Genomic DNA, 25,276 nt, shown 5'->3' on the forward strand with positions numbered 1-25,276 from the left:
GTGTTTCTGCTATAATTGTTGTATATGTGTTTCCTTACACTGCAGATTTAAGTTTCTAGCTATTAGTATTATCTTTTTTTCTCTCTCTTAGTTAAGGGGTGTTTAGTTGGTCTGTGGGGTGCTATGAAAGCATTTGGTCTCCAGTAACACTGCTAAGTGGAGTGTCTAATGCGCCTGGTCTGTGAACATATTGTATTCAATAGACACCATGGTGGCAGCCATCTTGTGTCTCAGCATTGATAACCTCAGATGCATGGTCTGCAGATATTTATCTGGTTGTATAACATTTGGAGCCAAATCTAATTCTACCCCAAAGCCACGAACCACAACAGTCAATTCATTACTTATTTGTTAAAACGCAATGAGACAACCAAGAACAATATATAAAAATAACGAAAATATAAAGATAAAACATGGCTACTGAATCATCATGACGCATACCACATTTAAAAAGAAGGAAACATTAAACGGGTACTCCGGCCCTGAGACATCTTATCCTCTCACATAGACTTGCATAGCGGGGGCAGGGGGTGACGTCACACGGGGGCGGAGCCGTGACGTCACGATACTCCAACCCCGTGGTTGCCACCCGGCTGTTTGTGAGCCGCGGTGTGCAGCTCAAACAGGTAGGTGGCGAATTAAAGATTGCGGGAGCCCCCGGCGGGACCCCCGCGGTGAGACATCTTATCCCATATCGGATAGGGGATAAGATGTCTCGGGGCCGGAGTACCCCTTTAAGGCTGCATTCACATGACGTTTTGTCCCTATGGCTGCCAGATACGGCTGGGAAATTTCAAAACCGGTCGATCCCATATCCCAGCCGGATAGGAGCCAGATCTCATTTACTCAGACAGCGACTCCGGTCGGCTCATTTTTGCCCAGTATCCGATTTTGTGACCAGACTTAAAACTGTGGTATACTATGGTTTTAAGTCCAGTTACAAAACTAGGGCAAAAATGGAGTCACTATCTGAATCCGGTCGGCTCATTGAAATTTCCCGGTAGCTGTAGTGATTTAATCTAAAATTATATGATGAAAATGTACCGTATATACTCGAGTATAAGCCGAGACCCCTAATTTCAACCCAAAATCCCAGGAAAAGTTATTGACTCGAGTATAAGCCTAGGGTGGGAAATACCTCATCCCCCCCTGTCATCATCCAGACCCGTCATTAACATCCTCATCATCATCCCCTTGTCATCATCCCACACATCCCCCCTTCATCACCCCCTTATCATCCCACACATCCCCCTTCATCATCCCCTTGTCATCATCCCACACATCCCCCCTTCATCATCCCCTTATCATCCCGCACATCCCCCCTTCATCATCCCCTTATCATCCCACACATCCCCCCTTCATCATCCCCTTATCATCCCACACATCCCCCTTCATCATCCCCTTGTCATCATCCCACACATCCCCCCTTCATCATCCCCTTATCATCCCGCACATCCCCCCTTCATCATCCCCTTATCATCCCACACATCCCCCCTTCATCATCCCCTTATCATCCCACACATCCCCCTTCATCATCCCCTTATCATCCCGCACATCCCCCCTTCATCATCCCCTTATCATCCCACACATCCCCCCTTCATCATCCCCTTGTAATCATCCCACACCCCCCCCCCTTCATCATCCCCACCCCCCTTCATCATCCCCACACCCCCCCTTCATCATCCTCTTCTCATCATTCGCCCTCAGTGGTCTTCAACCTGCGGACCTCCAGAGGTTTCAAAACTACAACTCCTAGCAAGCCCGGGCAGCCATCGGCTGTCCGGGCTTGCTGGGAGTTGTAGTTTTGAAACCTCCGGAGGTCCGCAGGTTGAAGACCACTGCGGCCTTCAACATCATCCAGCCCCCCTCTCACCCCCTTTAGTTCTGAGTACTCACCTCCGCTTGGCGCTGGTCCGGTCCTGCAGGGCTGTCCGGTGAGGAGGTGGCCCGGTGAGGAGGTGGTCCGGGCTGCTATCTTCACCGGGGGCGCCTCTTCTCCGCGCTTCCGGCCCGGAATAGAGGCGTTGCCTTGACAATGACGCAGAAGTACGTTGGCAATGAACGCACCTCTGCGTCGTTGTCACGGCAACGTGACTATTCTGAGGCCGGGCCCGAAGCGCTTAGAAGAGGCCTCCCCGGTGAAGATAGCAGCCCGGAACCACTATCCCACCGGACCACCTCCTCACCGGACAGTCCTGCAGGACCGGACCAGCGCCGAGCGGAGGTGAGTACTCAGAACTAAAGGGGGTGAGAGGGGGCTGGATGATGTTGAAAGCCGCAGTGGTCTTCAACCTGCGGACCTCCGGAGGTTTCAAAACTACAACTCCCAGCAAGCCCGGACAGCCGATGGCTGCCCGGGCTTGCTGGGAGTTGTAGTTTTGAAACCTCTGGAGGTCCGCAGGTTGAAGACCACTGCGGGTGGGGGAGTTCACTCGAGTATAAGCCGAGGGGGGTGTTTTCAGCACGAAAAATCGTGCTGAAAAACTCGGCTTATACTCGAGTATATACGGTATTACATTTTAATGAACTTACCGGACACCTCCATCTCTGCTGTTGTGGAACCATTGTGTGTGGATCAATGCTCTTAAACTTGCTCAAGGCATCTTCCTGAATTTGCTTTAAGTGCTGCTCCAATGGAAGATTTCCATAGGTAAAGAAGCTGCAGAAGAAGAAGATTTTTTTATACAATGCCAAACTTAAGACTATACGTATGGGCCAATGTTTACACCAAGTCACTGATCTTATCATTTGCAGAACAAAATTTGTGGTTTATGTTATTTTTTTGCCCGTGCGGGTACTACTACATTGGCAAGACTATTCGTCAATTGCATGCTCGCATTTGCGATCACTTTTATTCTTTGCGCACATTAAAGGGTGCCCCCCGCTTCATTGCCCATGTGTTAGAACGCCACGAAGGTAAACCAGATTCATTGCGTTTTGCAGGAATAGAAAAAAGGGTAAAACCTAAACAGGGCATTAACCTGGATAAATTCCTGTTGCAAAGAGAAACGATTTAGATCTCGAAGCCGCTACTGGTACACTTGGTCTTAATGATAAGATTGATTTTTCTCTGTGCTTTTAATTTACCTAATGTATGTTTTCCTTGGTTTTATAATAATCTTGTAATATTACTGTACGTAATTGCGTTTCTTTACCTAATGCGGCTTTTAGTCAGGGAGCCGAATGGTCAGTCCATTAGTTTGGCACGCCCCCTGTGACTACGTCAGGTCAGGTGAGAGTCTCTGTTGTCATTCTAATCAAGACTCACCTATATAAGAAGCAGCAAGTGAAACTCCAATACAGGCCAGATAAAGCACGCTTGACGTGTGAAAAAGACTCTATTGCCGGATTTGTGTACCCCCTGTCCCGTCCTCCTCTTCTGTTTTACATGTATATGTGAGTATATTAATAAAGAAGAAACCCTGAAGAGTACTTGTCGGTGAGTCGGCTGGACTCGGCTCTATCAATGGATCACAGAGCACACAGATCAATAGAGTTCAATAGAACTCTATTTATCTGTATGAGGAATCAAATGATTCCTCCTAAAAGTCTAATAAAGTTTTAAAAAAAATAAATAAATAAATAAAGTTTTATTAAAAGTTAAAAAACACACATTAACCCCTTCCATGTTAGAAGTTCAAATAACCCCTTTTCCTATATAAAAACCATGTAAACATAATAAACATATTTAATATCACTGCGTGCGTAATTGTACGAACTATTAAAATATAACATTATGCATCCCATACGGTAAATGACGTAAATGTAAAAAAAAAAAAAATACCAAACCATAGAATTGCAATCTTTATAATATCTCAGAAAAAAAAGTTAAAAAGCGATTCAAAAGTCAGATCAATACCAAAATGGTACCGATACAAAAAACAGACTATGGCGCCAAAAATTAGCCCTCATACTGCCTGGTATGTGAAAAAACATTTTTTTTTTTAACCCGTTTACGCAAAATCAGGTACATGTACCTGATGAATCGCGGTGACTTCGCGCAACATCAGGTACATGTACCTGATGGACATAAACTGTCACAGCGCCGCCGCGCGCTGTGACAGTTTTATGAAACTTGCTGTGCTACACAGCAGGACCTCCCTGAAGCCGGCCAGGGACCAATCGCAGCGGTCCCCGGCCGGCGATCGCTGCTATTGGTCCGTCAGTTCAGACGAACCGAAAGCAGTGATCTGGCGGCGGTCTCCTCCTTCCCCCTCTCCTCCGTCGCTTCATTCAGTGAAGCGATCGGTGGTGAGAGGGGCCCCGTTGGGGGAGGCCGCCCGCAGCACTCAGGATCGGAGCGCAGCTCCGATCCTGAGTTAACCCTGTAGACGCTGCGGTCACTGTGACCGCGGCGTCTATTAGGATTACAGAGGGAGGGAGCTCCCACTGTCACCATCGGCGCTCTGCAAAGTGAAAGCAGAGCGCTGATGGTTGCCATGGCAACCGGAGGACTGACAGTAGCCTCCGTTGCCATGGCAACATGAGTGATCAGTCTCTACCTAAGGTAGGGACTGATCTTTCCTATGCCTGTCAGTACTGACAGACATAGGCAAAATTCAATGGAGTACAGATGTGTACTCCATTGAATTCTGTGTATAACAGTAAAACAAAAAAAAGTTAAATGTGAAATAAAGTGAAAAAGAAATTAAAAAAGTGGAAAAAAAAATAAAAATGTGAAAAAAAATTAAAATAAAAAATATGAAAAATAAAATGAAAAAAATTGGAAAAAAATAGTAAAATAAATTATATATATATATAATACACCCCAACACAAACTCAAAAATAGTCCCCCCAAAAACATCAACATGTCCCGCAAAAAAAGAGTCCATACACAATTGCGTCAGTGAAAAAATAAAAAAGTTATGGCTCACAGAATACGGCGAATTAAAAACGTGATTTTTTTTACTAAAATCGTTTTTATGCTATAAATGAACTAAAATATAAAAAAAAGCATAGAAATTTGGTATCGCCGTAACCGTATCAACCTGCAGAGTAAAGTTAACATGTCTTTTATACCGCATGACGAACGACCTAAATTCTTTTAATAAAAAACAACTGCAGAATAGATTTTTTTATGTATATCACCTCATAAAAAATAAAATAAAAAACGCTCAAAGTGTCACATGTGTCCCAGAATGGTACCAATAAAAGCGTCAACTTGTCTCCCAAAAATATTTTTTCACCCCAAGGCGTCTGCGACTTTATATGATGCCAACAAAATATCCTAAACTAAAAGGGTGCCCCAAAATCCACATAGCACTCCTTCATGTCTGAGGCCTGCATGAGAGACACGTAGCGCACAAAGGCCACATATGGAATATTTCTAAAAACGTCAGAATTCAGGGAATAAATCTTGAGTTTTATTTCTTTGTCAACACCTATTGTGTTACAGAAAAAAATGGATAAAAATGAAAAATCTGCAAAAAAAATGAAATTTTTAAATTCAGCCTCCACTTTGCTTTCATTTCTGTGAAGCACCGAAAGGGTTAATAAACTTCTTTAATGTCATTCTGACTACTTTAAGGGGTGCAGGTTATAAAATGGGGTGATTTATGGGGGTATCTAACATTCAGGCCCCTCAATTCCACTTCAGAACTGAACTGGTCCCTGAAAAATCAGATTTTGAAATTTTCTTGAAAATCTGGAAAATTGCTGCTAAACTTATAAACCCTCTAACATTCTAAAAAAGTAAAATAATGTTTATCAAATGATGGGAACATAAAGTAGACATATTGCAGATGTGAATTAATCATTAATTTGGTGCGATATGACTATTTATGGTACAAGCATAAAATGTAAAGTCTAGAAAAATGCAAATTTTTCATTTTTTTGCCAAATTTTTCATTTTTTTTACAAAAAACGCTGAATATATCAATCAAAATTTACCACTAATGTAAAGTACAATATGTCACGAAAAAACAATCTCGGAATTGGATTGATAAGTAAAAGCATTCCAGAGTTATTACCACATAAAGAGACACATGTCAGATTTGAAAAAAAGGCCTTGGTCATTGAGGCCAAAACAGGCTGTTGAGTAAAGGGGTTAAAGCTACAGGGGTCATAAAATGGCAATTTAAAAAAAATTGTAAAAACATTCAGATTTTTTTTTATATTAGTAAACCATGGGGGAAACTATACAATTTTTTATTGCTGTAATCAGGCCGGCCTAAAGTATCAAAACAACATGTTACCTCAACCACAAAGTAAATGGCGTAGAATAGAAAACCACTAAACTTGAAAAATTATCTTTTACTATTTCAATATGCAAGTGGATAGTCACGAGAGACAAGTAGATTTTGCTCCGTTTTAGTCCCGTGGACAAGTAGTTTTTTATTAAATTCCAACACCCCTGTGCCTACATTACATTTATCAGTAATTTATAATACCAAATCCACATCAATAGGCACAACTAAACCTGAAACAAAATGTTTGTTTCCAGTTATTCTACATCACAACTGGATAAAAAAAATAAATAAAATAAAAAATCAACCTCTAAAAAGGCTCGATTCTCATAAGGCTAAGTTCACACGGTGGAATGTCAGCATGGAAAATCTCTGTGTGGACATTCCACTGACAGCGTATCACCAGCAGAACAGGCTGGCGCTAGGACCACTTGGAAATGCGCAGTCTCATAGATCGCAATGCATTTTCCTGCGGACTCCACAGAAACATTGAACATGTTCAATGTTTTTGTGGATGCCGGAATCAAGATTTCCATGCCAGAAACATCTGATGGAAGAAATTCTTCAGTCCAATTGAAATCAATGGGACTCTGCTGCTGAGGAATTTTCATGCGGAATGCTTTTGTAAAATTCCACACGGAAATTCTGCCGTGTGAACATGGTAAAAGGCTGCAACAATTGTTTTCATAACCAATTAATTGGATTAAAAAAATGCTTTTTATATAATTTAATAACAAACAGTGTTACAAATACAGTTTTTTATTTAATTTGTAAAATGGAAATTGGGGGTTGATTTCAATTTTTAGTATGGAATGGATTTAAATTTTTAAAAACAATCTTATTTTTTAAACACTTTAGTCCACCTAGGGGACATGTACGAGCATTAATTTGATTGTGCATACACATCAATGCAGTATTTCAATGGTGCTTTAGAGCTGCTCTCTATTTGTACAGCCTGTCAGAGTCCCAGAGGCCTAACAAAGGCCTCCTTCCTGCACTGTGCAGATCCAAACCACTGCACCACCAATGTCACATTGTCACATAGAGGGCCATATAAATGCAGCTGTCAGGCCTGACAGTGAAATCAGTTGACAACTTTCATTAAGAATTTTGTTGATTAGCTGTCGCAGCCCTGGTTGACACTGCATTAATGCAGAGCATCCTAGGTATCCATTCAGCATTCTATAAAAAAGGGCACTGTAGTGGGCTCGCTTATTCACTTAATGACCTCCCCATAGGCAGCAAATGTCTACATTGGGGTCACTTCCCACATATATACCCTACTTTAGCAGCAATCACACTATTAAGCCCCACCAAATTACTGTGTACATGTGAGAAGTGGCCCAAACATTAAGAATTGGTGACTATGTTTAGGTCAGGCTCCCTGCAGTGTGTCACGACATACACTGGCATCCTTTTTGTGATGGGTTGCAGACATATGCCTAGGACGCACTGCATTTACAAAATGTGAACCCAGCCTTAGCATAGCAATGTATAATAAAGTCATAAAGGGAAAAAGAAAAAAAACGTTAAATAAATAAATAAACCTCTCCATATAGTTGGGATATAAAATCGTCATATAGACCACACGTTAGGTAGCAGTTATGATGTTTAGAGGCCTGTAAAGTGCACAGTGTAACATATTGTACCTGGCATTGCTTGGGTGATAGTGAGTGGCATGAAATTGCTTCAGCTGATTCCAGGTGAGATCTGGGATGTCTAATGGCTCTCCTCCAGATACGACAGAGTACGTGTGGTCTGGAAGAAGCTTGTTCTGTAGCTGCTGTGCAAAGATTCTCTCATTATCTGTCTAAGGGAGAGAAAATATATATCGCACTAAAATGATTGGACGAGCAAGGTAAACCACTGATATATACAGGCCCTTTCTGCAGACTCCACATGCAATGCATTGACGTCTCTGAGAGTGCATTCCTGTGCGGTCCTAGCGCCACAATGTTTAGGTCGGTGTCCGCAATTTGTGGAATTTCCGCACCAAGAAAGCCTAAGGGTATGTTCACACATATGCAGATTTGATGCGCAGGATTTGATGCACAGGATTTTCTGCTACAGATTTCGATGTAAAATAAATGATTGAGCACAGCTTCTAATCTGCAGTTACAAATCCTTCGCATCAAATCTGTGCAGAAACCCGTATGTGTGAACGTACCCTAAATGTGCAATGCAAAAGAGATTAAACAAAAAAACAACTCACAAATGCTCCTTTCATCTCATTAAATACAATGCCCTTAAATATCAGAGGGGAATTGGGATCAGTGGGATTTTCATGCTCTAATCTCCATCCTTCTTGCCTGTAAGAATAAATAAAAGGAAGTCAATTTATAACAAACATTCGTATAAAAAAAAAAAAAAAAAAAAAAAAAAAAGTGCCCCTTTAGGAGTTCACCCACAATCCTTTTTGCCTTATTTTGCTCAATATTTTTACCAAAACCAAGAGTGGGTCAAAACACAAAAATTTGCAAATCTTTTCATTATATTTTTTTCCCTGTATTAGTTTCCTCGTGGCCTTGGTAAAATTACTGACCAAAATACGTAGGATTAGTAAACCTGCCCAAATATTCTTATTAAATTAGTGTTACCAGAAGTCCAGTTCCCTCAGGCACGGGAAAAATACAGCATCTAAATACACAGACAGGAGATTCTGGAAGTCCTTGGCATTTTGAGTTGAAAACGGGTACATCGTGTAATCACTTGCTGCAAAAATAAGGTTAGAAGAGATTATTTGAGCTCAGGTCAGGTTATGTTGTATTTTGATTTGAGCAAAAAATAAATAAATAAAGTGAAAAGGAGGTTGAATAAACCTGCACACAAAATGGGTGCTGTCACTTTAAAAAATATTTGACATGTTGTAGAGTGATCTCAAGAGTTTTGACCAGTAGCTCTGCCACACTCTTTCCTCTCTGCTTGTTCGGGATCTTAAAGGGGTATTACGGGCAAAAACATTTTATCTCCAATCCAAAGGATAGGGGATAAGATGTCTGAACGTGGGGGGCCCGCCGCTGGGACCAGCCACCCCCCCCCCCCCCCCCCCCCGCAATCTCCCTGCAGCCCCCGCATTCTATGCGGGAGCTGCGTCTCCAGTTTCTGAAACCTCAAGGTTTCCGGGACTGGGGACATGACGTCACACCACGCCCCCTCCATTCATGTCTATCGGAGGGGATAAAAGGTTTTTGCCCGGAATACCCCTTTAACACTTAGACCCGACCCTTAAAAACCCTTGTTTTTTTTATTTCTTGACAATGACAATGGCCATGTCAAAGCCTTTTCTTAATGGCAGGCACAATTTAAAGAGTACCTGTCACCAAATAAAACTTTTTATATAGTGTTCCTTGTGTAATTAGCAGACACTTTCCCATTCACTTTCTTTTAACCCCTTAAGGACGCAGGGTTTTTCAGTTTTTGCACTTTAGTTTTTTCCTCCTTACCTTTTAAAAATCATAACCCTTTAAATTTTTCACCAAAAAATCCATATTATGGCTTATTTTTTGCGTCACCAATTCTACTTTGCAGTGACATTAGTCATTTTACCCAAAAATGCACGGCGAAACGGAAACAAAAATCATTGTGCGACAAAATCGAAGAAAAAACGCCATTTTGTAATTTTTGGGGGCTTCCGTTTCTACGCAGTGCATATTTCGGTAAAAATGACACATTATCTTTATTCTGTAGGTCCATACGGTTAAAATTATACCCTACTTATATAGGTTTCATTTTGTCGTACTTCTTGAAAAAATCATAACTACATGCAGGAAAATTTATACGTTTAAAAATGTCATATTCTGACCCCTATAACTTTTTTTATTTTTCCACATACAGGGCGGTATGAGGGCTAATTTTTTGCGCCGTGATCTGAAGTTTTTATCGGTCCCATTTTTGTTTTGATCGGACTTTTTGATCACTTTTTATTCATATTTTAATGGTATAAAAAGTGACCAAAAATAAGCTTTTTTGGACTTTGGAATTTTTTTGCGCGTACGCCATTGACCGTGCGGTTAAATTAATGATATACTTTTATAGTTCAGACATTTACGCACGCGGCGATACCACATGTTTATTTTTATTTACACTGTTTTATTTTTTTTTATGGGAAAAGGGGGGTGATTCAAACTTTTATTAGGGAAGGGGTTAAATGACCTTAACACTTTTTTTTTGGGATCTCCGGCACGGAGCAGTCATTCGTCGATCGGACACCGAGGAGGCAGGTAAGGGCCCTCCCGGTGTCCTGTAAGCTGTTCAGGACGCCGCGATTTCACCGCGGCGGTCCCGAACAGCCCGAATGAGCAGCCGTGTCACTTTCACTTCACACGCTTTGATCGCCGCTTCTGAAGGGTTAATACAGGGCATCAACGCGATCGGTGATGTCCTGTATTAGCCGCAGTTCCCGGCCGTTGATAGCCGCCGGGACCGACCCGATATGCCACGGGGACACTGCGTGACCCCGCGGCATATCACGGGAGCCGGCGAAGGACGTAAATATACGTCCTTCGTCGTTAAGGGGTTAAAATTATCAACATAAATATGTTTAAAATGTAATCGAAAAAAGGGCCACTAGGTGGCTCTGTTCTGTTCCCTATTGCAATTAACCCCTTAAGGACTCAGGGTTTTTCCATTTTTGCACTTTCGTTTTTTCCTCCTTACCTTTTAAAAATCATAACCCTTTCAATTTTCCACCTAAAAATCCATATATGGCTTATTTTTTGCGTCGCCAATTCTACTTTGCAGTGACATTAGTCATTTTACCCAAAAATGCACGGCGAAACGGAAAAAAAAATCATTGTGCGACAAAATCGAAAAAAAAACGCCATTTTGTAACTTTTGGGGGCTTCCATTTCTACGCAGTGCATATTTCGGTAAAAATTACACCTTATTATTCTGTAGGTCCATACAGTTAAAATGATACCCTACTTTTTGTCGCACTTCTGGAAAAAATCATAACTACATGCAGGAAAATTTATACGTTTAAAAATGTCATTTTCTGACCCCTATAACTTTTTTATTTTTCCACGTACAGGGCGGTATGAGGACTCATTTTTTGCGCCGTGATCTGAAGTTTTTATCGGTATGATTTTTGTTTTGATTGGACTTTTTGATCACTTTTTATTCATTTTTTAATGTTATAAAAAGTTACCAAAATACGCTTTTTTGGACTTTGGAATTTTTTTGCGCATACACCATTGACCGTACGGCTTAATTAATTATATATTTTTATAGTTCGGACATTTACGCACGCGGCGATACCACATATGTTTATTTTTTTTTTTTTTTTACACTGTTTAATTTTTTTTATGGGAAAAGGGGGGTGATTCAAACTTTTATTAGGGAAGGGGTTAAATGACCTTTATTAACACTTTTTTTTAACTTTTTTTTTGCAGTGTTATAGGTCCCATAGGGACCTATAACACTGCACACACTGATCTCTCATCCTGATCACAGGCGTGTATTAACACGCCTGTGATCAGCATTATCGGCGCTTGACTGCTCCTGCCTGGATCTCAGGCACGGAGCAGTCATTCGTCGATCGGACACCGAGGAGGCAGGTAAGAGCCCTCCCGGTGTCCGATCAGCTGTTCGGGATGCCGCGATTTCACCGCGGCGGTCCCGAACAGCCCGACTGAGCAGCCGGGATACTTTCAGTTTCACTTTAGAAGCGGCGGTCAGCTTTGACCGCCGCTTCTAAAGGGTTAATACCACACATCGCCGTGATCGGCGATGTGTGGTATTAGCCGCGGGTCCCGGCCGTTGATTAGCGCCGGGACCGACGCGATATGATGCGGGATCGCGGGATTTCTCCTGCTGGGAGATTGCACTATGTGAGCAAGAAGAAAGGTAAGATACAGAGCTTTTTAAGGGTGGGAGGAGTGTTTAGAGTAGTTTAATTGGTGACAGGTACTTTTTAACGGGGTACTCTGCTGAAAAACATCTTATCCCCTATCTAAAGTATAGGGGATTAGATGTTTTTCGACTGAGTATTCCTTTAAGTAGTGAAACCAGATAACTCCTTTGGACATTAAGAATTTGAAATAAATGGACATTTTACACACTAAACTAGACACTTTCAGAGCAAGAAATCATTCAACACACTGAACCAATGAGAGAATGTGAAGTGTTCTTACCTGTGAATGCATTCATAAAAGTGGATAAGGATCGATTTAACATCTTGAAGAAGGGATCTCTACATGGATACTTCTTGGACCCACACAAAACTGTATGTTCCAGTATGTGTGGGACTCCGGTGCTGTCCAGAGGGGTTGTTCGGAACTGTACACTAAAAATAAAGGGACAGTTTTGTTGTTGTTGTTTCTCTGATGGTGGTGGGGTGGTAGTTCAGTTTAATCAGTTTTAAAGTGTTCATGAAGGATTGGTCTCAGGGAGTCAACAGTGTCAAAGTGCTGAAACTGTTTATAAAAGGGGCTGTCCTTGGATCTAAAAAGGAGATATGTGGCAGGGGGGATTAAAGGAATACTCCGATGGAAAACAATTTTTCCTCATACCAACTTTCTTCAGAAAGTTAAACAGTTTTGTAAATTAAGCAGAGAAAGAGAGCAGACTCGGCACTGCTGTGTCAGCTAGCAGACTTCAAGGAGGGCACTGGTGACTGTGGTGGGAACTCGGGTGGTGCTCAAACTCAAACAACACAGTTCAATAAATCTTGATAGAAGATGAATAAAGAGTCAGCAACTCACCAACGCTGGTTCACGTGAGGACCTTCTTTATTGCGGCATACTCACTTACAAACAGTAGGGGAGAGACTGACAACAGGGGGTACACAAGTCGGCAACGGAACCGTTTCACACGGTGAACGTGCTTCTTCGGGCCTCAATTGCAGAATGATACACGAGAACCTTAAATACAGGTAACTAAACAGCTACACCTACCAACAAAGGTTACGTGTGTAGTGACATGACAGGGGGGTGGTAACCAAACACGGTATTGACTAACCCGTCACACAGTGGATAAAACAACATTCAAGTGCAAAAATTAAAAACAAGGAGCAAAATCAACCTTATCATTGAGGCCCAGGGGGCGACAAGCATCCGATTTTGGTATCCAATAATTTTCTCTTCGTAAGAGAAACTTATCTAAGGAGATACCCGGCTTAGGCTCGACCTTCTCAATGCCTGCAAAGGTAAGTACGTTAGGGTCTGCTCCGTGCACCTCTACTACATGGTTGATTGGGGAGCCCCCTTGCGGGTACGCAGAGAGTACATATGCTCTCTAATGCGATTAAATAACCGTCTGATCGTTTTACCTATGTAATAGTAGCCGCATGGGCAGAAAATAACGTAAACCACAAACTTAGACCTGCAAGTGATTAAAGAATTGATAGTATGAGTATAAGCACCTAACCGCATGATTTTGTTGAGTTTTTGAAAGCAAATACAGACCGCTTTTCATTCTCAGTAATCGTGGATTTGTTTTTTTCGATTTTTATATAATAACAGATCTTCTCTCTTGCACTTGTCCGCTCGTTGTCTGGAGGACAGTATAAGAGCCTCTGGATACTGTCTTTCTCGTAACCGAACGGTCAGATCATCCGCCAGAAGTTTGTAAGTCTCGTCGGACATGTTATTCCTTCTCAGGCGGACGAACTGTCCGTAAGGAATACCTTTCTTTACGGCCTCAGGGTGGGAACTGTTATAATCGAGGAGGGTGTTCTTAGCCACCGGTTTTCGATACCCTTCACTGACAATACGATCATTCTCTGCTATCAATTTAATATGCAAAAATTCTATTGAGTTTCCTCCAAACAAGTAAGTAAACAACATTTTGGCAGTATTGGAAGTATTTAGATAGTGAACGAAATCAGAAAATTGGGTAGCAGTACCCGACCAAACTACCAATATGTCTGATATACTGTAAAAAGGGATTTTGAACCGTGTAGACCAGGTGTTTCTGCAAAATAGCTAAGAACAAATTAGCGTACGTACAGGACACCGATGTCCTCATCGGGGTCCCGGTGTCCTGTCTGTACCATTGATCAACATACTTAAAAGTGCTATTTGTGAGTATAAACTTTAGCGCATCACTGACAAACTCAATGAAGGACGTAGATTTATCAGAGCTAGTGAGATACTCCCGGACAGCCTCCACACCCGCATCATGCGGGATACGGGTGTGGAGGCGGACCACGTCGATTGAACATAAGCTCCAGCCCGACTCCCAACTGAGCTGGTCAATCAATTGTAGGAGATGTTGGGAGTCTTTTATGTAGGCAGGGATGGACGTGAGAAGGGGTCGGAGTAACCAGTCGGTGTAGTGGGACAGGTGTTCAGTGACTGAGCCCACCTCCGAGACAATGGGTCGTCCAGGAGGTGGGCTCAGTCCCTTATGAATCTTAGGGAGATGGTACTATTTGGATGGTCTCGGATTCTCGGGAACTAGTTTCTCAGCATTCTTACGTGATAGTATACCTGCCGTAACACTCTTCTGTAAAAAAGATTTTAAGTCGCTCAAAATTTTTTAAGTAGGCTTTTTTTAAGGAAGAGTAAGTGTATACATCTTGAAGTTGCCTTTCGGCTTCTTTTTCGTACATATCTTTATACATGTAAACTACACTACCTCCTTTGTCAGCCTTGAAAATCCAAATATCCTCTCTGGATTTTAAATTTGTTCAGGGCTAACTTTTCAGACAAACTTAAATTAAGCTGACTTTTTTATACAGAATAGATTTAACATCTTTTAAAACGGCATTCTGAAAGAGATCTAAATGGCCCCCTGGCTGAATGGGCGGATTAAATTTGGACTTTACGCCCTTGGTGAACCTGTCTATTTCTAGAACATTATTCACATTATCAGAAAATTCTGTAGCCAAGAAACCAATACATTCTCTTTCAATCTGTGTACAATCGCCTGGAAAAAAGCCCAGACCACCAATAGAAGCTGGCACATCTCCCTCACATTTTTCCTGCTCATGAGTAACTTTATTAAGAAAAAAACTTATGTAAATTGATATCTCTCACTGCTTTAGCTAAATCTATTTCAAATTGCACTACATCAAAGTCCTCCACTACTCCATAATTGAGACCTTTCGAGAGCAGTGTAAGAGTAGTGCTGTCCAAAATGTCATTGGTTAAATTTATAACGTTGGAAACTAATCCTGGTGCCTCCACGGTGTAATTTTCCTCTTCTTTTGTTCTTTTGCGACTCTTTCTTCTCCCCCTTTCGGTGCGTTTTTTTGCTAAAGGGACATCAGTGGTTCTAGAATGTACTCCTGCATCACTTTCTTTCCGAGAGGTCGCTTTTCCCACGGGTTTCTGGGATTTACTCTACGGGGGTCCTCTGTGAGGATTTGGTTTCATTCCTCTCCCCATTCCCGGTTTGGAAAACCATGTGAATACCGGATCATTAGTATAATCTCGCTTGTCTCGGAGGTATTTTTCTCTCTTTTTAGACTTAATTTCTTCTTGCGAGGTAACAACCTTCTGTTGTAATTTATCAAACAATGCATGAGATTGCTCAGATGTAGCTCTCTTAATGTATTCACATTTAGCTAATTTGAGTTCATCAGTGACCTTGTTGTGTTCTATGCGGTTCCTCGTGAGCACGAATTGTAACAGGTTCTTAGCGTGATCTAGGTGGGCTTGCTTCCAAATTTCCAAGAACACTGGGTCATCTTGGTACACTGCAGGTGTTTTGAAAGAACGCAGACCTCTTGGTGTCCGGTCACACAGGACATAGGACTGCAAAGAATTAACAGTCCAAAACAAGGATATCTCCTCAGATAAGCTGAAGATTTTCTGCTCCAAAGCTTTAATGTTCATCAACTCAATTTCTGGTTTGATGTTACATTCTGCAAAGTACTCCCCTGCGTCTCCTCTCCCCAAAGAAAGTGCAGCATCCAGTGTATGGATCATCCCTTCCATGTCCGTGTCCGTGTTTTGTGGCTTTTGGACAGACATCGCCGCATGCTCAGAGTGCATAGAACAATAAGAATAAGACTAAGCAGTGAAAGAGAGCAGACTCAGCACTTCTGTGTCAGCTGGCGGACTTCAAGGAGGGCACTGGTGACTGCGGTGGGAACTCAGGTGGTGCTCAAAACTCAAACAACACAGTTCAATAAATCTTGATAGAATATGAATAAAGAGTCAGCAACTCACCAATGCAGGGGAGTACTTTGCAGAATGTAACATCAAACCAGAAATTGAGTTGATGAACATTAAAGCTTTGGAGCAGAAAATCTTCAGCTTATCTGAGAAGGAGATATCCTTGTTTTGGACTGTTAATTCTTTGCAGTCCTATGTCCTGTGTGACCAGACACCAAGAGGTCTGCGTTCTTTCAAAACACCTGCAGTGTACCAAGATGACCCAGTGTTCTTGGAAATTTGGAAGCAAGGGCACCTAGATCACGCTAAGAACCTGTTACAAATCGTGCTCACTAGGAACCGCATAGAACACAACAAGGTCACTGATGAACTCAAATTAGCTAAATGTGAATACATTAAGAGAGCTACATCTGAGCAATCTCATGCGTTCTTTGATAAATTACAACAGAAGGTTGTTACCTCGCAAGAAGAAATTAAGTCTAAAAAGAGAGAAAAATACCTCCGAGACAAGCGCGATTATACCAATGATCAGGTATTCACATGGTTTTCCAAACCGGGAATGGGGAGAGGAATTAAACCAAATCCTCACAGAGGACCCCCGCAGAGTAAATCCCAGAAACCCGTGGGAAAAGCGACCTCTCGGAAAGAAAGTGATGCAGGAGTGCATTCTAGAACCACTGATGTCCCTTTAGCAAAAAATGCACCGAAAAGGGGAGAAGAAAGAGTCGCAAAAGAACAAAAGAAGAGGAAAATTACACCGTGGAGGCACCAGGATTAGTTTCCAACGATATTAATTTAACCAATGACATTTTGGACAGCGCTACTGTTACACTGCTCTCGAAAGGTCTCAATTATGGAGTAGTGGAGGACTTTGATGTAGTGCAATTTGAAATAGACTTAGCGAAAGCAGTGAGAGATATCAATTTACATAAGTTTTTTCTTAATAAAGTTACTCATGAGCAGGAAAAATGTGAGGGAGATGTGCAGGCTTCTATTGGTGGTCTGGGCTTTTTTCCAGGCGATTGTACACAGATTGAAAGAGAATGTATTGGTTTCCTGGCTACATAATTTGCGGATAATGTGAATAATGTTCTAGAAATAGACAGGTTCACCAAGGGCGTAAAGTCCAAATTTAATCCGCCCATTCAGCCAGGGGGCCATTTAGATCTCTTTCAGAATGCCGTTTTAAAAGATGTTAAATCTATTCTGTATAAAAAAAAAGTCAGCTTAATTTAAGTTCGTCTGAAAAGTTAGCCCTGAACAAATTTAAAATCCAGAGAGGATATTTGGATTGTCAAGGCTGACAAGGGAGGTAGTGTAGTTTACATGTATAAAGATATGTACGAAAAAGAAGCCGAAAGGCAACTTCAAGATGTATACACTTACTCTTCCTTAAAAAAAGACCCTGCTTTAAAAATTTTGAGCGACTTAAAATCTTTTTTTACAGAAGAGTGTTACGGCAGGTATACTATCAAGTAAGAATGCTGAGAAACTAGTTCCCGAGAATCCGAGACCATCCAAATAGTACCATCTCCCTAAGGTTCATAAGGGACTGAGCCCACCTCCTGGACGACCCATTGTCTCGGGCGTGGGCTCAGTCACTGAACACCTGTCCCACTACACCGACTGGTTACTCTGACCCCTTCTCACGTCCATCCCTGCCTACATAAAAGACACCCAACATCTCCTACAATTGATTGACCAGCTCAGTTGGGAGTCGGGCTGGAGCTTATGTTCAATCGACGTGGTCCGCCTCCACACCCGTATCCCGCATGATGCGGGTGTGGAGGCTGTACGGGAGTATCTCACTAGCTCTGATAAATCTACGTCCTTCATTGAGTTTGTCAGTTATGCGCTAAAGTTTATACTCATGGGGACACCGGTGTCCTGTACGTACGCTAATTTGTTCTTAGCTATTTTGGAGAAACACCTGGTCTACACAGTTCAAAATCCCTTTTTACAGTATTTCAGATTCTATTCCCGTTTTGTGGACGACATATTGGTAGTTTGGTCGGGTACTGCTACCCAATTTTCTGATTTCGTTCTCTATCTTAATACTTCCAATACTGCCAAAATGTCGTTTACTTGTTTGGAGGAAACTCCATTGAATTTTTGGATATTAAATTGATAGCAGAGAATGATTGTATTGTCAGTGAAGGGTATCGAAAACCGGTGGCTAAGAACACCCTCCTCCATTATAACAGTTCCCACCCTGAGGCCGTAAAGAAAGGTATTCCTTACGGACAGTTCGTCCGCCAGAGAAGGAATAACATGTCCGAAGAGACTTACAAACTTCAGGCGGATGATCTGACCGTTCGGTTATGAGAAAGACAGTATCCAGAGGCTCTTATACTGTCCGCCAGACAACGAGCGGACAAGTGCAAGAGAGAAGATCTGTTATTATATAAAAATCGAAAAACCAAATCCGCGATTACTGAGAATGAAAAGCGGTCTGTATTTGCTTTCAAAAACTCCCCCATAAATAACATCATTGATCAAGCAGTTCGGCGGAACTGGTTTATCATTGAAAATGATGAAGGCCTTAAGATAGTCGCAGTAAGAAAACCCCTTATAGCATATAAAAAGAATAAAACGCTAGGGGCCATTCTAAGAAGCAACCAGAATGATTAAAAGAAAAAGGGAGAATCTTGGTTGAGAAGTACAGTTCCTAGAGGAAACTACCCTTGTAACAGTTGTAATTTCTGTAAACAAAACACCAAACAAAAAATTATGCGGTTAGGTGCTTATACTCATACTATCAATTCTTTAATCACTTGCAGGTCTAAGTTTGTGGTTTACGTTATTTTCTGCCCATGCGGCTACTAATACATAGGTAAAACGATCAGACCGTTATTTAATCGCATTAGAGAGCATATGTACTCTCTGCGTACCCGCAAGGGGGCTCCCCGACTGATCAACCATGTAGTAGAGGCGCACGGAGCAGATCCTAACGTACTTACCTTTGCAGGCATTGAGAAGGTCGAGCCTAAGCCGGGTATCTCCTTAGATAATTTTCTCTCTCAAGATTAGCCGTTAGGTGGATTGCTTTAACCCCTTAAAGACGCCGGACGTATATGTACATCCTGGTGAGCTGGTACATAACACACCAGGACGTACATTTACGTCCTATGCATAACCGCGAGCATCGGAGCGATGCTTGGGTCATGCGTGGCAGGTCCCATCTGCTGATAGCAGCCAGGGACCCGCAGGTAATGGCGGACATCCGCGATCGCGCGGATGTTTGCCATTAACCCCTCAGATGCTGTGATCAATACAGAGTAGAAAATAGAGTAAAAAATAAGTAAAATAAAAACGTGAAAAACCTCCTCCCCCAATAAAAATGTAAATTGTCCCATTTTCCCTATTTCACTCCCAAAAAGTGTAAAAAAAAAATATTTTATATACATATTTGGTATCGCCGCATGAGTAAATGCCCGAACTATTATAATAAAAATGGTAATGATACCGTACGGTGAACGGCGTGAACGTTAAAAAAAAAAAAAAATAAAAATACCTGCTTTTTTAATCACATTTTATTTCCCCCCCCCCCCAAAAAAAATTTTTTTTAAAAAAAAGGTATTATAAGTTTTATATAAGCAAATGTGGTATCAATAAAAAAGTACAAATCACGGCGCAAGGAGCCCTCATACCTCCGCTTATATGGAAAAAATGAAAAAAGTTATAGGTCTTCAAAATAGGGGGATTTTAAACGTACTAATTTGGTTAAAAAAGTTCAACAGTAATAGAAAAGTGGGTATCATTTTAATCATATTGACCCAAAGAATAAAGAACACACGTCATTTTTATTGTAAATTGTACGGCGTGAAAACAAAACCTTCCAAAATTTGCAAAATTGCGGTTTTCTTTTTAATTTGCCCATATAAATAGTATTTTTTTGGTTGCGCCATACATTTTATGATATAATGAGTGATGGCATTACAACGGACAACTGGTCGCGCAAAAAACAAGCCCTCATACTAGTCTGTGGATGAAAATATAAAAGCATTATGATTTTTTGAAGGCGAGGAGGAAAAAAACAAAAACGTAAAAATAAAATTGTCTGAATCCTTAAGGCCAAAATGGGCTGAGTCCTTAAAGGGGTACTCTGCCCCTAGCATATTATCCCATATCCAAAGTATAGGTGATAAGATGTCAGATTGCGAAGGTCCCGCCGCTGGGGATTCCAGAGATCTGACATCTTATCCCCTATCCTTTGGATAGGGGATAAGATGCTAGGGGCGGAGTACCCCTTTAAGGGCTCAGCCCATAATGAGCGGCGATACAGGGGTCGGAGCATTGCGACGTTATGGCTCCGCCCCATCGTGACGATGTTACAAGGGGGCGGAGCCGTGATGTAATGATGCTCCGGCCCCTGTATCGCCCATCATTTCACACAGAGCGAGTTTTCTCTGTGCAGTAATGATGGCGGGGCGCTACAGCGGAGATCCCGGGGGTCCCCAGCAGCAGGACCCCCGCGATCTGACATCTTATCCCCTATCCTTTGGATAGGGGATAAGATGCTAGGGGCGGAGTACCCCTTTAAGGGGTTAAGGAGCTGATCCGTATGATCTGGGGAAAAGAGCAATTTTGATTTAACCAGTTAAGGACCAAGGACGTTCTGGAACGTCCCCACACCCTGAGCTTTAAGGACCAAGGATGTTCCAGAACGTCCTGGTGTTTCTCCGGTCTCTGCCGCGCGCCGGGCAGAGATCGGAAGCGGATCCCTGCTGAAATCCTTCAGCAGGGATCCAGGGCAAACGCCGAGGGGGGGCCATGTCGGCCCCCCACGTCGGTGATCGCCGCAAATGGCCGGCGAAATCGCGCCAGCGATTTGCGGCGATACCGGGCTGATCGGGTCTTTGGGACCCGACTGCCCGTTAATTTTGCATGATCCCAGTTGTCACAGACAGCCAGGACCATGCTAGAGTATAGGAGCGAGGTGGCAAGCCTGCCACCTCCGCCTAACCCCTGCGATTCCTCGGTTAGAACTAACCGACCAATCGCGGGGGAGGGGAGGGCGGTTACTTCCTCCCGCCCTGCCCGGCCCCTGGAAATCCGGAGAGGACGGGAGGAAGACAGGAGGACGCGGCGGGGGACGGGGGAGTGCTGGGGCCCGGCCCCGGTACTAACCTTGTCCCTGAAGACCTGGATCCCGGCAATGAAGACAACGGCGGCGGCGACAGGTGAGTGGATCTTCGGCGGCGGGGCGGGACCTTTACAGCAATGCACGTCGCCGTAAAGCGACATGCATTGTTGTAACGGGACCCTGTATACTACAACTCCCAGCATGCCCAGACAGCCCTTGGCGTCTGGGCATGCTGGGAGTTGCAGTTTTGCAACATTTGGAGGTCCACAGTTTGGAGACCACTGTGCCCTTCCACATGTTGCAAAACTACACATCCTCAGCATGCCCTTACTGTCCAGGCATGCTGGGAGTTGTAGTTCTGTAACATCTGGCCCTTCAGATGTTGCAGAACTACTACTCCCAGCATGCCTGGACAGTTTTAGCATACTGGGAGTTGTAGTTTTGCAACATCTGGAGGGCTACAGCTTGGACACCACTACACAGTGGTCCCCAAACTGTTCTCCTCCAGCTGTCGCGTAACCACTACTCCCAATATGCCCTTCGGCTGTCTGGGCACGCTGGGAGTTGTGGTTTTGCAACAACTGGAGGCCCACTGGTTGGGAAACATTGTCTGTTTCCTAACTTAGTGTTTCCCAACCCGTGTGCCTCCAGCTGTTGCAAAACTATAACTACCAGCATGCACTGATGGACCGTGCATGCTGGGAGTTGTAGTTTTGCAACAGCTGGAGGTCCCGCCCCCCCCTGTGAATGTACAGGGTACATTCACATGGACAGGGGGCTTACAGTGAGTATCAGGCTGCAAGTTTGCGATGCAGCAAATTTTGCACGACCGCACAAACTCGCAGCGGGAAACTCGCTGTTATCCCCCGCCCGTGTGACTGTACCCTAAAAAACACTACACTAAACACAAAATAAAAAGTAAAAAACACTACATATACACATACCCCTACACAGCCCCCCTCCCCTCCCCAATAAAAATGAAAAACGTCTGGTACACCACTGTTTCCAAAATGGAGCCTCCAACTGTTGCAAAACAACAACTCCCAGTATTGCCGGACAGCCGTTGACTGTCCAAGCATGCTGGGAGTTTTGCAACAGCTGTAGGCACCCTGTTTGGGAATCACTGGCGTAGAATACCGCTATGTCCACCCCTATGCAAATCCCTAATTCAGGTCTCAAATGCACATGGCGCTCTCACTTTGGAGCCCTGTCGTATTTCAAGGCAACAGTTTAGGGCCACATATAGGGTATCGCCGTACTCGGGAGAAATTGCCTTACAAATTTTGGGGGGCTTTTTCTCCTTTCACCCCTTATGAAAAGGTGAAGTTGGGGTCTACAACAGCATGTTAGTGTAAAAAAATAAATTTTTTACACTAACATGCTGGTGTTGCCCTATACTTTTCATTTTGACAAGAGGTAAAAGGGAAAAAAGCCCCCTAAAATTTGTAATGCAATTTCTCCCGAGTACGGAGATACCCCATATATGGGCGCAAAGTGCTCTGGGGGCGCACAACAAGGCCCAGAAGGGAGAGTGCACCATGTACATTTGAGGCGATTTGCACAGGGGTGGCTGATTGTTACAGCGGTTTTGAAAAACGCAAAAAAAACAAAAAAAAACACATGTGACCCCATTTCGGAAACTACACCCCTCACGGAATGTAATGAGGGGTGCAGTGATAATTTACACCCCACTGGTGTCTGACAGATCTTTGGAACAGTGGGCTGTGCAAATTAAAAATTGTGTACAGCCCACTGTTCCAAAGATCTGACAGACACCAGTGGGGGGGGGGGGGGGGGGTAAATGCTCACTGTACCCCTTATTACATTCCTCAAGGGGTCTAGTTCCAAAATGGTATGCCATGTGGGGGTTATTTAGCTGTCCTGGCACCATAGGGGCTTCCTAAATGCAACATGTCCCCCTCCCCCCCCATTTCAGCAAAGTTTGCAAATGTGACTCCTCTTCTGAGCATTGTGGGGGGGGGGGGGTCTTTTCTGCTATTAACCCTTGCAAAAATGTGAAATTTGGGGGGGGAAACACATTTTAGTGAATATTTTTTTTTTTTTTTTTACATATGCCAAAGTGGTGAAACCCCTGTGGGGTATTAAGGTTCACTTTACCCCTTGTTACATTCCCCAAGGGGTCTAGTTTCCAAAATGGTATGCCATATGTTTTTTTTTTTTTTTTTTGCTGCCCTGGCACCATAGGGGCTTCCTAAATGCGGCATGCCCCCAGAGCAAAATTTGCTTCCAAAAAGCCAAAATGTGACTCCTTCTCTTCTGAGACCTGTAGTGCGCCAGCAGAGCAGTTTTTACCCCCATATGGGGTGTTTTCTGAATCGAGAGAAATTGGGCTTCAAATTTTGGGGGGTAATTTCTGCTTTAACCCTTTGTAAAAATGTAAAATTTTTGGGAAACCAAGCATTTTCGGTGAAAATGTGAAATTTGGGGGGGAAAACACATATTTTAGTGAAAAAAATTTTTTTTTTTTTTTTTTTACATATGCAAAAGTCATGAAACACCTGTGGGGTATTAAGGCTCACTTAATTCCTTGTTACGTTCCTCAAGGGGGTCTTAGTTTCCAAAATGGTATGGCATGTGTTTTTTTTTTGCTGTTCTGGCACCATAGGGGCTTCCTAAATGCAACATGCCCCCCAAAAACCATTTCAGAAAAAACATACTCTCCAAAATCGCCTTGTCGCTCCTTCGCTTCTGAGCCCTCTACTGCGCCCGCCGAACAATTTACATAGACATATGAGGTATGTGCTTACTCAAGAGAAATTGGGCTACAAATATAAGTATACATTTTCTCCTTTTACCCCTTGTAAAAGTAAAAAAAATTGGGTCTACAAGAACATTCGAGTGTAAAAAATGAAGATTGTGAATTCTCTACTTCACTTTGCTGCTATTCCTGTGAAACACCTAAAGGGTTAAAACGCTGACTGAATGTCATTTTGAATACTTTGGGGGTGCAGTTTTTATAATGGGGTCTTATTGTGGGGTATTTCTAATATGAAGACCCTTCAAATCCACTTCAAACCTGAACTGGTCCCTGAAAAATAGTGAGTTTGAAAATTTTGTGAAAAATTGGAAAATTGCTGCTGAAGCCCTCTGGTGTCTTCCAAAAGTAAAAACACGTCAATTTTATGATGCAAACAAAGTAGACATATTGGATATGTGATCTAAAAAAATATTATTTTGAATATCCATTTTCCTTACAAGAAGAGAGCTTCAACGTTAGAAAAATGCTACATTTTTCATTTTTTTCATCACATTTGGGGATTTTTCACCAAGAAAGGATGCAAGTTACCACAAAAAAATTTACCACCATGTTAAAGTAGAATATGTCACGAAAAACAATCTCGGAATCAGAATGATAACTAAAAGCATTCCAGAGTTATTAATGTTTAAAGTGACAGTGGTCAGATGTTCAAAAAACGCTCTGGTCCTAAGGTGTAAAATGGCCTGGTCCTTAAGGGGTTAAACTCTTCTTACTCTTCATCAGGAGGAGGAATATAAAGTAAGATTTTCCTCTTGAACACAAGGGGGACTGGAAATAGCAGGGATGAGCACAGAGGAGGTTGAAGCACCCACATTCTTGACAATTGGTAGTTCTTTAAAGGGATGAATCTCTCTCCTCCCGGATCATTACTCCAAGGGCCCGTTCACACGTCGGAATTCAAGAGCAATTTACTCGAGTAATTCCTCATGAATTATCCGCTCCAAAAGAATTGCCATCTCCTCTGCCATTTACTTCAATGTAATTTCCGCTGTCCTATTCACACAGCGTAAATTCCGCTAGCGGAATTCCGACGCTGAATTCCGTTCCACTTGAAGAAAGAGCATGTTCATTCTTCAAGCGGAATCGGCTAGCAGAATTCAATTGAAGTCAATGGGAAAAAATGTTTACGCCTGAGATAGTTTCCGAACAGAAAAATGTAGAAGAG

General features: G+C 42.6%; 1 protein-coding gene across 1 annotated transcript in view; it reads right to left on the reverse strand.

Annotated features, from left to right (window-relative positions):
* PITRM1 (pitrilysin metallopeptidase 1) overlaps positions 1-25,276 on the reverse strand; it is a 90,908-nt gene that overhangs the window by 50,797 nt on the left and 14,835 nt on the right. The window contains exons 4-8 of the mRNA XM_056519505.1: positions 12,317-12,468; positions 8,783-8,897; positions 8,398-8,494; positions 7,835-7,995; positions 2,533-2,659 (exon numbers count right to left, since the gene is read on the reverse strand). Of these exons, the coding sequence (XP_056375480.1) occupies positions 2,533-2,659; positions 7,835-7,995; positions 8,398-8,494; positions 8,783-8,897; positions 12,317-12,468 (652 nt within the window). The remainder of the gene's footprint in view (positions 1-2,532; positions 2,660-7,834; positions 7,996-8,397; positions 8,495-8,782; positions 8,898-12,316; positions 12,469-25,276) is intronic.

The sequence above is a fragment of the Hyla sarda genome, chromosome 5 (assembly GCF_029499605.1).
Source record: "Hyla sarda isolate aHylSar1 chromosome 5, aHylSar1.hap1, whole genome shotgun sequence".
Classification (NCBI taxonomy): Eukaryota; Metazoa; Chordata; class Amphibia; order Anura; family Hylidae; genus Hyla; species Hyla sarda.